The sequence below is a fragment of the Coturnix japonica genome, chromosome 5, assembly GCF_054131305.1.
Source record: "Coturnix japonica strain WE chromosome 5, WE-NBRP24, whole genome shotgun sequence".
Lineage (NCBI taxonomy): Eukaryota > Metazoa > Chordata > Aves > Galliformes > Phasianidae > Coturnix > Coturnix japonica.
This window is the reverse complement of record NC_140667.1, coordinates 9,944,702-9,957,856: the sequence shown is the minus strand read 5'-3', so window position 1 is coordinate 9,957,856 and position 13,155 is coordinate 9,944,702. Positions and strand designations below refer to the sequence as shown.

Sequence of the window (13,155 nt, the reverse complement as noted above, 5' to 3'; positions counted from 1 at the left end):
TAATCACTTTGAATTTTCTTAGATAATGCCATATTTATCAAGTACATGTTAAGTCCTAGTGCCTAAGCAATGAACTAGGTTATTCTTTTGCTTCCCATTCAAATATTATCCCACTCACTCAGAATAGTCTTCTGATTACATGCTGAAACAGACTGATCTGCAGACCTTGAGCTTTCTGTATTTCTCCAAAAACTGATATATAAGGGAAATGTCAAACTAGTTCACCTGTGCTTTATCTTTCTAGCTTTCACTCTAGTATCTAATTATGTTTCTGCCCACGCATTTGATACTGGAGACACTGTGTGCCTTGAGATATTGCTTGTGGCATTAGCAGAAAATGTACTGTGCCAGCCAAAATAAATTCTCCTTTTCCTTTCTGTGAAACGCAGGGCTATCTCTTCATCTCCGTCCTGGTGAACTCTAACAGTGAGCTGATTCGTCTAATAAACAATGCCATCAAGAACGATCTGGCCAGCCGCAACCCCACCTTCATGGGTCTGGCTCTGCACTGCATTGCCAACGTGGGTAGCCGCGAGATGGCGGAAGCGTTTGCTGGAGAAATTCCAAAAATACTTGTAGCTGGGTAGGTATGACACACCTCCTTCAGATGCAACACTGATAAAACTCTTCAGTGACTCGGTTCAACAGGAGCAGCTGAATCCATGCTTTGAGCTGCACAGCCCTGTGCTTGCAGTATAAATGGTAAAGGCCTCCCATAGCTGCAAATGTTCTGGTAAAACCAAAGGTGGAGTTGCTTGTGTGAGAGTACAGCTACTACATGAGAAATTAAGACTGTCAACATCTTGAATAGCTTTATAGCTATACAAAGCTTATAGCTTTGTGTACTGATCAAGTTTTTTGTTCTATATAAATGCATTCCAGTGAACGCTGAAATGTCTGTTTTACTTCCCTCGCCTCTTTTGATGAAAAGAAGAGAAATAAAATAAGTAGGGACTTAAACTACAAATTTGCTTACAAAAGCTTGTTTAAATAGTCCTCATTTCGTAAGGAACGTGCTGATATTCTGTAGAATTAGTGCTCTTGCCTCCTCTGATGGCCTTGTGAACAGCAGTTCTTGTAACCAACAAGTAGCCGTAGCCACTCTAAATTTCATTTCTTATTGCTAAGAAAACTGACCAGACCTGGTAAATGTCTAAACTGTAGCTAACTAAATTTATTAGAAAGCTTGAGATTGCTAGACTTCTTTTTTATTTCTTTTGGAAACTGAATGTGTGATGTCTACGCTGTTGACAAGAAGGATGCAATAAGTGATGTCTAGTTGTGGCAAAACTCATGTGAAACACTTTGGAACTCTCGAGTATGTTTCAAAATACCACGTTTGAACAATATTAATGTTCTACAGAGCTAAAATTTATTATGGGCCAGGAAGAGAAGAATAAGCGGCCAGCACCTGCTGCTTACTACAGGCCTAGTCTCATTGATGAAATGGGGAGAAATCTATCCTGGAATTCCACCAGACTTGAAATTTCATGTTATTCATGCCTTGAGAAAATGCATTCATCAGTCATAAACAGAGCAGAGCACTTTCAGCTGAGGCATGTTTGAACACTGAGCTTTTTGTGCCCTAAGTCTTCAAGGCTTTGAAGGATGTATGGGATGGCCTCATGGAATACTGGCAACTTCTTAAATAATAAGAAGACTGAAGTTCTTTTCAGGTGTGGACATTTCTGAACATTTAACCAAGATTGCACAGTGTAAACTACCTCTTAAAACTTTCTTTTTTTTACATACTTGAAAACAAAAAAAAAAGCACCAATTCAGTATTCCGTGAGTGGAAGCTCACTGAACTAGTACTATGCACTGAAACAGTCAGTTACCCTGCCAGCACTGTGGATGCCAAGGTGGATAGACTTGTGGGCTGTGTGTTTGGTGACAGCCAGCCAATTTGCATGCTGCCTGTTGGTAATGATTCATCTTCAATATGCGGTACCTGTCAGGAGATCCAACTATGTTCACATGTGTACCTGAACTGTTTGATTTGAGTGTGTTTAGCAGAAGCTTCTGTTTGTGATATTTAGTGAGATCTTGACTCAGTGAGGAATTTTGATGATGGACCTTCAGCTCTGGAGAAAAGTAGTGAGATGTCTCCTTAAGTAACAGAATCATTATAGGAGCTGCTAGACATATATAATGGATGAGCACTTGCCTAGTTAAACTTAATTGGATGAATTTCAGAACAAATACTGTTGTGAGGAACTTATCTAGCAAACTTCTGTTGAAAATATGCTATCTCATAGAGACTGCTGAGCCTGTATGAAGACTAGCATAATGCTAGCATGTGGGGATTGCTGTGACTTTACTGTGGGTTTAAACTATTGCGTTTATGTCTTACAGAGATACTATGGATAGTGTGAAGCAGAGTGCTGCCTTATGCTTGCTGCGTTTGTATAGGACTTCTCCTGATCTTGTCCCCATGGGAGACTGGACGTCCAGAGTGGTACATCTCCTCAATGACCAGCACTTGGTAAATCAGCTTAGTTATTCTTCTTCAGTATGAATTTATTTCTCTAGAGTTTTTCCACCAAGTGGGTTGCTGTTTTCTTAAGACAAGGGTGTTGGAATAAAAAGTTCTTTCACAAATTGCTGTATATTTTATTTTTTTAGTAAAACTGCACTTGCCTTAATTGTTCTTGGCATGTAAGAGGAATGGTATGCACAAGTTCCTTGTTTGCTCTGACTGTAAATTTTGAACCTTATGATCCTGAGTCAGATGTGAAGTTGTAATACTGATTTTCTTAGGATTAAACAGACACTAAAAATGTGAAGCCTGATGTAACAGTGCCTGGACTTCATTGTCCTGTGCTATCCACATTGTCATTCTTATCCTGCTGGTTCAAAAAGAAAAACCTGTTGTTCTAGAAAACAGACTATTTTTTTCTGTCTGGTTACTTTAGTTAAAAAGTCTATTTGGATCTTTGCTTTGATTGTAATGGGAACACTTTAGTCTTCAGTGATATAAAATGCTTGTTTTATATGAAGGCCACTCTTTACATTCAGTTGCCAGAATGCTTTTCTAGGTCATCTGTTGCACTCTGTTTGGTTTTTTTTTCACTCAAGCTTCTCTTGTTTAAGAAGATAATTTGTATCCAGGCTTTATTTTAGTGCAGCTCTCTGAATACATTTTATACAAACTATGTGAACATGATACAAAGTTCATAAAGAAACCACATGAAATGCTCTTCAGGCATGACAGTATCGTGTTGAAAATCCTGTCCAGTTTTTAAGATGTGTAATTTGTCAAGATGTTTTTCAAATAAATGGCTTTTTAATATGGGTCTTTATCATAGGGGGGATTAACTCCGTTTTCTTTTACATTAAAAATTACTGCAAATGAAAGGTGGTGTTAACAAGTAGCATCCTCAATTTTTACTAAGGTGAATGTGCGGTTTTGTTTTCCTTTCTAGGGTGTGGTTACAGCAGCTACAAGTCTGATCACAACTTTGGCACAGAAGAACCCAGAAGAGTTCAAAACTTCAGTCTCTTTGGCAGTGTCAAGATTAAGCAGAGTGAGTCCATTGATAACTCCGATAATAATTTATGGCTGCCTAATTTATTCTGCTTTCTATGTCGGATTATCATACTGTTGCTTATTTATTCATCTTTCTAGGTCAGATTTATTTAGTATACCATTAAAACCAAGGGTTATTCAGTTTGGATTTGTACAGCTACTTCAGACAATGTTGTAACATTTCCTGTTTAGCTGGACAGAAAGCTTAAGTTCCTATATGTATGTTTGTTTGTTTGTTTAATCCTTGCTACACTGCAGATGTCTGTAGCAAAGCATTCTCTCTCTCTCTCAGCTACATGTATTCTCAAGGATACCAGGGACGGAGCTGAATTTTTTATTTCATCGTTTTTCTGCTGCTGTAACAGCAGGGAATGCTTGAATAAAAGATTCTACAAATTTCTGCATGGAACTCTCAAAAATTATAGCCTGTGCTTCTACCTACATTTAGGCTTCTTACAGGATGAGTTGTCTTTCTATTCCTGCTTTTGTGCTGCCAGTAGGTTAATATTCGTAAGGACTAGATGTGGGAGGTAGGGGATTAAGCAGGGCAAGGAGTTCAGAGAGAGAAGCAGAGACATTTCTGTGTGGATGCAGTTTCCAAGTTAGATCTTCATGCTGGAAAACATGAAAACATACGTTACTGTTTTGTTTCACTGCAGTCTCTTAGAAAGCTTGCAAGGCATGTGAGGACACTACTTCACAGCTGTGCGTGGAGCTTCAATTTATGTGTGGTCTTAGATGCAAAATAAATTACTTGCTGTTCAGAGAGACATAATTTCTCCTCAAAGATTTCCTAAAGATTTTGCCTAATAGATAAAAGCAAAGGAATTGCGTAGCTTTTGTGTAATGGAGCAGTAGGAGTCAGAATTTCTGCAAACAATGCTAAAGTGAGACTTGTGTTAACCCCCGAGTCAAAAGGGAAAAAGAAATCCACAAAGATGGGTACTCCCTCTGAAATCTAATCTGATTCTTGTCACACTCTCTATCCATAAAAGCCCTTTCAGTGAAAGCCATCCGTTCTTTGCTGCTGTGTATGAATAGTAGTGAAGGTTAATAGTTTAGTTTGCCGGAGCATCTTCTATTCGATTTCTGAGTTCGCCTACCAGTGATCAGTCAATTATAACACTGGAATCAACAAATAGGAAGCCTAATTATATGAAATGTTGAACCAAGGAAAGTCAAGCTTCTAGCTAAACATCTTGATACTATGAGATGATCATCTTCATTCTGAAGACAAGCCAGTATGCTTTCAGGAAGGAACTCAATGGAATATACTGTACTAGCAACCTGAATTTCTTGTATTAGAGATCCTGATGTTGTACTTGGTAGAATGACAATTTTAAGCTGCTAATCATTTTCGATGATATAATATTTTGTAAGCCTCTGCCGAAAGTGACCTATGGTGTTCTTTAGCTGCTTATCGTGATCGCAAATCACTTAGCTTAAGTAGCTGAAGTGATGTCTGCTTATTTTACAGATTGTAACTTCTGCATCAACAGATCTTCAGGACTATACGTACTATTTTGTTCCTGCTCCTTGGCTATCTGTGAAACTGCTGAGGCTCTTACAGTGCTATCCACCTCCAGGTAATGCACAAAGCGCAACAGTGACCATAGCTGATGCAGTTTGTTACATACAAAGAGCTGCTGCTCTGTAGTGTGGCCATTGGAGTGCAAGCAATGTGCCTTAAGACAAGGATACTGAAGCCTATACTTATGAGTTTTTCAGATTGCCCTATGCTATGTGTTTTATTGAGTTATGTTGTCTTTAGTTGTGAAGTGTCAAACCAGTATGCAACAAGCAGTAGCCATTTTAAACACACTTTAATGTTATCAAGGATATTAAAGCCTTGAAATATATGACAGTGCCAATGATGTTTGGCTTTTCCTCCTGCTCAATAGATATTGCTTGGAATTTATGTCCATACACTTTAGTTGAGGGGGGAGTGGGTGAACTGTTTAATGTGTCAGAATACTTCAGTTTAATCCCTGGATTTTGCAAGGTGGAAGGCCTTAGGTAGAGGTTAGGGCATTGAGCAAAATGAAGTTGTCCAACGGCTTGTTCTTCTCCAGAAGACCCTGCGGTACGTGGTCGTCTCACAGAATGCCTAGAAACTATTCTTAACAAGGCACAGGAGCCACCAAAGTCAAAGAAAGTACAACACTCAAATGCGAAGAATGCTGTGCTATTTGAGGCGATAAGTTTAATTATACATCACGACAGGTGAGCTGAGAAAGCAGTTTTATTGCAGTATGACTTTTCTAAAAGAAAAATTGTGGCTTTTGAACACTGAACATATTTTTACTAGATGGGGGAAAAGCAGAATTAGAAGTTACTTGCTAGGTTGGAGCGCAACCACTGCAATTGGTTTGGAAGTTAATGAACTGTGTCGCTGACAGAATAGTTTACTATGGCTTTTCTTGCTTTTTTAAGGGCAAGTGTTTTGTATTAAGCTCACCACTTTAATCCATTAGATATGATTTGTTCTCAGTTACTTGAATTTTCATTTCACTGGCAGGACATTCTAGCAGACACCTTCCGAGGCACTTTAAGAATTTTGCACTGCAGAAATAGTATTCTGTATTTGATGTTCTCGAATCTGTTGCTTTTAACCCTTTCACTTTCTCTCCTGTTCTGTGCAGTGAGCCAAATCTACTAGTCCGTGCCTGTAACCAGCTAGGTCAGTTCTTGCAGCACCGAGAAACTAATTTGCGTTACCTAGCACTGGAAAGCATGTGCACGCTTGCCAGCTCTGAATTCTCACATGAGGCTGTGAAAACACACATAGAAACTGTTATCAATGCACTAAAGGTAAATATTAAGTGTACGTTCGGTTTTCAGTCTCTTCTCCCACCCCTCGAGTCCCTTTCTTCACTGCTTTTTTCCCCTTCTCACTCCCAAAGCCCAACATCCCTGGTTAGGCTAGTAATACTTGGGAATCAGAAGAGTTATTTTCCTTTATCGTGCTGTGCTGGCAATAACAGAGGTCAGCTTCAGTTTGTTTTTTCAGCTTACTAGTGAATCTGATACTTGTAGCTGTGGTCCCTGTAACAGTATCCTCCTCAATCTGTAGAGTGAAGCTGAAACTTGAAATTCGAAATGGAGAATGCTGAGGAAGACTTTGTCCTGTTACTGTCTTGCTCGTATCACATATTTTTACCTTCACTGCAGTAGCTGATGGAGAGCAGTGAAGTAGATCAGCTTCCACTGGAGCGTGTGCCATTTTCCAAAGGTCAAGAAAACAGAAAGATGAATTTTCAGGTTATGTTTATGTGAGAAAGCAGATGTCAAAAGGAAGTCTAATTTGCATGTACCTTTACTTTCAGTTTGGTGTGTACACATATTGTTTCTTCCAAGCTTATACTGTAGCACATTATTACATCTGTCTATCCTTAAGAAATAGGTCTGTTTTAGATGAGCTTTTGTTTATTTGAGGCAGGCTGGACATTAAAACTGCAAGGTGTTAACTGCCCATTGGCAGTGACCATTTGGCAGTTTCAGCCATCTGTGGCCATTGGTTCTAATTATCTAGGACAGAGAAGACTGCAAACTCATTCACAGAAGAGGTTCATTGTGCATATGAAAAACTTTGAAAATTTGACCATGTGTTATAATGTCTCTTTTCTTCATTAAGTTGCATATTTTCCAAACAAAGGTGAAATTATTTTGACCTTTTGCTGTGTGTCCTTTTGCAGACTGAAAGAGATGTGAGCGTACGACAAAGAGCTGTGGATCTCCTGTATGCAATGTGTGACCGAAGCAATGCCCAGCAGATTGTGGCTGAAATGCTGAATTACTTGGAGACTGCTGATTATTCCATTAGAGAAGAAATTGTGAGATATTTGTAGTCCCTCAATTTTTCATGTCTGACTTCGGGATCGTTTATTGACTGAGATGCTATCTGTGGTTGAAATTCTTTGGCTGTGGTTTTAGAAACAAACTGGAGGGCCGTTAGTCAAATAGCAAAGAATAGTCTTCGTTTAGGTCAAACTAATGGAGGAGGCGAGAGAAAAGCACTTGAAAATAAGGAATTTTAAAACCTAATCTTAGTTTCAGGGCATTGCATGTAGAAAGTGAAGTGTTGATGTTTGAGCAGATACAGTCTCTAGATCTGAGAGTTATGTCCTTCTCAAGCCAACTGATGAGCAGCTTAAAAAACTACTGTGACGTCTACTTACCTGTGGATAGAACTTCATACTGTTCGTGCTGTAAGGACACTGTTTCAGTCTAAAGATTCCCCAGAACGCTGGCTTATGATCAGCTAAAGGGTGGTGTGATGTCTGTTCCCCTCCTCCTGGTGGGGGAAAAATTGCAAAAGGTGCTATACCCAATTAGTAGTATTTATGAAATGATAGCTAAAATTGATGCTTGTGTTAATTATTTTGTTTAGATAAGCACTAAATTCTCTTGAAATTATCTTTTTTTTTTTTTTTTTTTTTTACTTTTTTTTTAGTAAGTATTGAGTTTTTAATCGGTGCTGTCTCTGTGATGGCTTAATTGGTGATTTTATAGCAAAGCATTCAAAACATATAGCCACAGATGCAACATATTCAAATGCATTGCTAGGAAAGTATTTACATACCTGGCAGCTGTGTGTTCTGGCACAAAATCTGTGGGCTTTGCCATGGGAGTGTGTGGGCTGAAACCGGAACTGAGGCTTCTGTGCTATTGTATGATATCACTGTATATAAAGTATATATGTATACAAGTTTATAAAGTAAATCCTGATATACAGGTTATAGCAGAACCTAGTCAACCTTCTTGATTCTTTTGCATGTTCAGGTTCTGAAAGTTGCAATTCTAGCAGAGAAGTATGCAGTGGATTATACCTGGTATGTGGACACAATCTTGAATCTGATTCGTATTGCCGGTGACTATGTCAGTGAAGAAGTGTGGTACCGAGTTATTCAGATTGTTATCAACAGGGATGATGTTCAAGGGTACGCAGCAAAGACTGTTTTTGAGGTGAGAATAATTGGGTGGATTAATAAGGAAATTACGTTACCTGGAAACTTAGTAAAAATAGAAGTCTTTTACAGTGTTTTTTTTCCCCTGAGTTTTCTGGCTGCTGGAATCCAAACTGAGTAATAACTTGGTGATCCTCCTGGAAGTATGCAGCCATTACCTGCTAATGTACAGGAATTGTCTGGGAAACCAAACAAGGGAAAGACAGAGGAAAAAAATGGGAAAAGGGAAAAAATATATGTATTTTTTAGTACAATACAGATCAAGGACTCCTACTGTGTTCTTACAGGCCCTTCAAGCTCCAGCATGCCATGAGAATCTCGTAAAAGTAGGTGGCTACATCTTGGGAGAGTTTGGTAATCTGATAGCAGGGGATCCAAGATCAAGGTAAAACACCTTTTAATTTCATTGAAGTAATTATAAAAAAAAATAATTTATTTATCCTAAAAGTCAGTTAAGAAATGATTCAGCTCTTGATAGTAATATCATTGAGGTTATCATGTCAACAGAATCTGAACTAATTGTTTTTCTTTCTCTTTTTCAAGCCCCCTCATCCAGTTCAACTTGCTACATTCCAAGTTTCATCTGTGTAGTGTTCCTACCCGAGCTCTGCTTCTGTCCACCTACATCAAGTTTGTGAACCTGTTTCCAGAAATCAAAACTACAATTCAAGATGTGTTGCGCAGTGACAGTCAGCTAAAGAATGCAGATGTTGAGCTGCAGCAGAGAGCTGTTGAGTATCTGAGGCTCAGTACTATTGCCAGTACTGATATATTGGTAGGTATAGAACCCTTTTTATTATGCAGAACACTTTAGCCGTTTCTTCTCTCAATAAGTAAACTTGAATAAATCTTAGCTGTTTGCTCCAAAATCTTAATGCAGAATTAAAGATCTGTAAAATGGATGCTGGTTCCTCTTAGTGTATATAATCCAGCTCTTTAACCTAAAACTAAAATCAAAGGTGTTACTTCCTTGGTAAGGTAGATCACTGCTTGTATCTTTATGAAAATATTATAGGTTTTCAGAGATTTGGTAAGCCTTTCAAAGATATATTTATTGGATCAGGTCCTCAGAGACTCTCAAACTGTGTGATTTCTTCCACTTGTATTCCTCCACACAACAGTCTGGTTGTCTTCATGTCCTTTAGCTTTACAATTATTGAAAAATTAACGTCATCTCTGAGCATGAGTGAGGGATAGTGTGTCCTAAAGAACACTTGTCAAAGGCAATGCATAAATTGAAACCAAATAGAAAAGGAAGACCTCACTTAATCCTTACAGATTTTTTTTTTTTATGCCGGTGTTAAACAATTGCAAACTATTTCAGAAGATCTGTGAAATCTACTTGTTTACTGGTGGGCATGAAAATTTTGTCTCTAGAAATTTCAGGTGCTTTAGCCTGATGCACTCAGATCTGGCCGGAGCATGGTGCTCTCAGCCTAGACAGCTAATAGACAACTATATCTGACTAGATCCTTGGGTAATCTGTGCTTTCAGGTCTTGGTGGAGGTTTGCTATAGTCTCCTCCCTCCTTCTTCATTTATTTATTTTTAGGTGTACTTTATCAAACACCTAAAAATACACTCCTGCTCTTCTAAGCAACAACTTTGGGAGGACTTCAGAAAGCTTTATATAGTTTCTTTTAAAGGCAAGTCTTATCTACCACTGTGTACCAGACTACATACATAGCTATTTTCTGTGTAGGTGATTTTTATTTATTTATTTATTTATTTTGCCTTGATGTCTTTTGACAAAGACTGGGATGTTGGTTTGGCTTATTCTGTAAATATAATTAGTATACTTTTTTCTTTTTTTTTTTTTTTTTCCTGTAATAAGGCTACAGTGCTGGAGGAAATGCCTCCCTTTCCAGAGAGGGAATCTTCTATTTTGGCTAAACTCAAGAAGAAGAAAGGTCCAGGCACAGTTACTGACCTGGAAGAGATCAAAAAGGAGAGGAGCTCTGATATGAATGGAAGTGCTGAACCTGCATCTGTCAATGCCAGTGCTGTTGTGAGTTTCAAATCTGTTCTTACTTCACTAACTCAGAGGGTGTGCAGGTGAGGAAAGACTGGTTTCCTTGGCTTTTTAGGGCCTTTAACCTTCTTGTCTCGAATTTCAAACTATGAATGTTTGCTATAGAGTAGTGTCCCTTCTTTGTTGTTATTTTGAGAAGTATTGCCCTAGTCTTAGAAATGAAAATTTCATTGCTGATGGAGATGTAGGGATGGTGAGGTGTTTGAAATTGAATTTATTCCTTTTAAAGTAACTTCAGTAAAATCAGCTATTCTTCTACGTTGTCTAACATGCCTACTTCTGCATCTAGTTGTGGGTCACTGTTGTTTTTTCTAGTAGCGGACAGTACTTGGCTGGGATGTCCTTAAATCAATAACTGCTCTTTATTTGATGGTCCTATTTCTGTTCAGTTATGGTACACAAGTCTTCATATTTTTTTTCTGTGCTGAACCACCTCATTTTAATGTCAATTAAGGTTGGTCAAGTGAATGATTCCCATGACATAATACTTGTTGCTGTTCTAGTTACAGATTATGCTTATAAGTACAGTTGAGATGCAGTAGCATTTTAGCATGCTCCCTGCCTTACAGCTTACTCCTTTAACTCTTACAATATATATGGGTATACATTCCAGATGAGTTATGTTTGAATGGACAGGTATATCTTTAGGTGCCAAGCATTCTTTATGTGCCAAATTGGCTGATGTATCTGGTATTTAAAATTGTATTCTGCCTTACAAGCTTCACTTTGAATTGCAGCAGAGTAAGAAATTCTGCCAAGTTACCTTCATTACCATTTTGGATGTCACCTTAGCTTGGATGGCTGAAGATGAACTCAGAGTTCATCTCATTGCTTTGAGCAGATCTTGCTGATCAATTTCTGAAGAAATTTGGCCAGGGATTTTTCTGTTATCCTGCATTGAAGTCAGCCTTTGGTGTATAAGAAAATGTTGAGTTGTATTGTATTTGAATTAGGCGTGAAATTTTGTTCTTGTCTCATTGTCTCTTGCATCCTTAGAATATCTGGCATAATGCAGGGTGCTAATATCTAATGCATGATCACTTTATTTAACAATCAGTCTCTGCTTTGCTCTTGCACATGACTTGTGCATGTATGAAACCTTTGTTTTATTAACAGTGCATGATTCTGCCTCCCAGTCACTGGATTTGTTCTACTTGAGCAAATTTATATATGTTAAGATCTGATCTCTACGTATCTTGTCTTCCCTAGTCTACTCCTTCTCCATCTGCGGATCTGCTGGGTCTGGGTGCAGCCCCTCTCACCAATTCAGCTCCCCCACCCTCCTCTAGTGGTAGCCTGCTGGTGGATGTATTTTCAGATTCAGCTTCTGCTGTTGCACCTCTTGCTCCTGGTTCTGATGACAACTTTGCAAGGTAATTAAGTCATCCTCTATGGCATCTGGTAAAGCGTTTGTCTACTAAAGCAGGATTAGACAAAAGAATACAAATACTAAATAACTTCTGGTTTTGTTCCAGTTTATTGGATGCATTTCTTGTGCATCAAGAGAGGTATTCTTGAACTTTGCGCTGGATATGCATCTTTATCCAATACCTCTGCTCATGGGTCTGTGGTTATCTACCTGAGAACGTTAGCCACACAGTCTTGTCTTTAGCTTTCATGCTGGTTTTGCTTCTTTGTTAAACTAAGCTGCCTGTGCATCTTAAGACAGTATCTTGAATTTGGGCCATATCTGGCCTGATGTGTATCAGTTTAGGTTTGTCGTGTTTCCATAAAGTATCCTTGCATCTACATACTTATGGCAAACTGATACTGGAATAATGAGTCGGTTTATATCTGGAGGTATTGGTTCTCAGAATTTCAAGATATACTTAAATTGTTGTGCCACTGTCTCACAAATAGGTGTGAAAAAAGAAAAACAAAATAAGCTCCTATTTGTTGAGGGGATTTGAGGGTGTCTTCCTAACTACGCTGCCAACCGTAGTGTCAGATAGAACATATTGTTACACCCTTTACAATTAATAGGCACTGCGCCTATGCTCAAATGTTATTTGACTAAAGCATTGGAAATAAATATTATAAGATCACAGTATACCTTAAAAATCTCTAATTCTTTGCCCAGAGAACAGGTTACTGTTTTCATGGACCACATTTTGAACAATGTGATGACAGATTTGCAATATATCTTAGCATGAGATATATAAATATTGGAACTAATCTGCCTGGAGCATTGAGAATTTCATCAGAATTTTATACCAGACAATACACTGTTGCAGGTTTTCAGTGAATAAGGCTTGATCCCGTATTTCCCTTGGAAGGCAATAAGTGATGGTCAGTAATGCTACACGAGATTTGAAGAAGCAACACTGGCTTGTTAGAGCCTTTTCTAAAATGTTGGGGGTTTTTTTTAGTTTGTTTTGTTTTTGGGTTTTTTTTTTACATAAGAGTGGTAGCTTCATAAAAAGAAGTTTCCTTGAAAGTTTTCTCTTTCTGCTGAGGAAAGCATAGCATTGCCCAGCCCCTCGATCTGTCTGTCTGTAGGTGATGAAATACTTCCCTCGTGCTATTGAAAAGTTGCCTTTCATAGTTTCTTGCCAATTTTTAATGCTGTTGTCACTTTTGCTTCTAATCTGTTACTTGAGTAAGCCATTCTGTGTGCCCACATATTCT

General features: G+C 38.4%; 1 protein-coding gene across 7 annotated transcripts in view; it reads left to right on the top strand.

Annotated features, from left to right (window-relative positions):
* The window catches only part of AP2A2 (adaptor related protein complex 2 subunit alpha 2), a 40,841-nt gene that overhangs the window by 19,105 nt on the left and 8,581 nt on the right, over positions 1-13,155 (top strand). For 2 of the 7 annotated variants that reach the window (XR_014946349.1, XR_014946351.1), the window contains exons 4-15: positions 390-583; positions 2,356-2,485; positions 3,426-3,527; positions 5,007-5,115; positions 5,602-5,752; positions 6,172-6,340; positions 7,225-7,362; positions 8,312-8,494; positions 8,784-8,881; positions 9,040-9,271; positions 10,330-10,550; positions 11,737-11,900. Coding sequence is in view for 4 of the 7 variants with exons in the window: in XM_015863748.3 (XP_015719234.2) it covers positions 390-583; positions 2,356-2,485; positions 3,426-3,527; positions 5,007-5,115; positions 5,602-5,752; positions 6,172-6,340; positions 7,225-7,362; positions 8,312-8,494; positions 8,784-8,881; positions 9,040-9,271; positions 10,330-10,503; positions 11,737-11,900 (1,844 nt within the window). In the remaining 3 variants the exon portion in view is untranslated. The remainder of the gene's footprint in view (positions 1-389; positions 584-2,355; positions 2,486-3,425; positions 3,528-5,006; positions 5,116-5,601; positions 5,753-6,171; positions 6,341-7,224; positions 7,363-8,311; positions 8,495-8,783; positions 8,882-9,039; positions 9,272-10,329; positions 10,551-11,736; positions 11,901-13,155) is intronic. The other 5 variants (XM_015863749.3, XM_015863747.2, XM_015863748.3 and 2 more) reach the window with 3 other exon arrangements.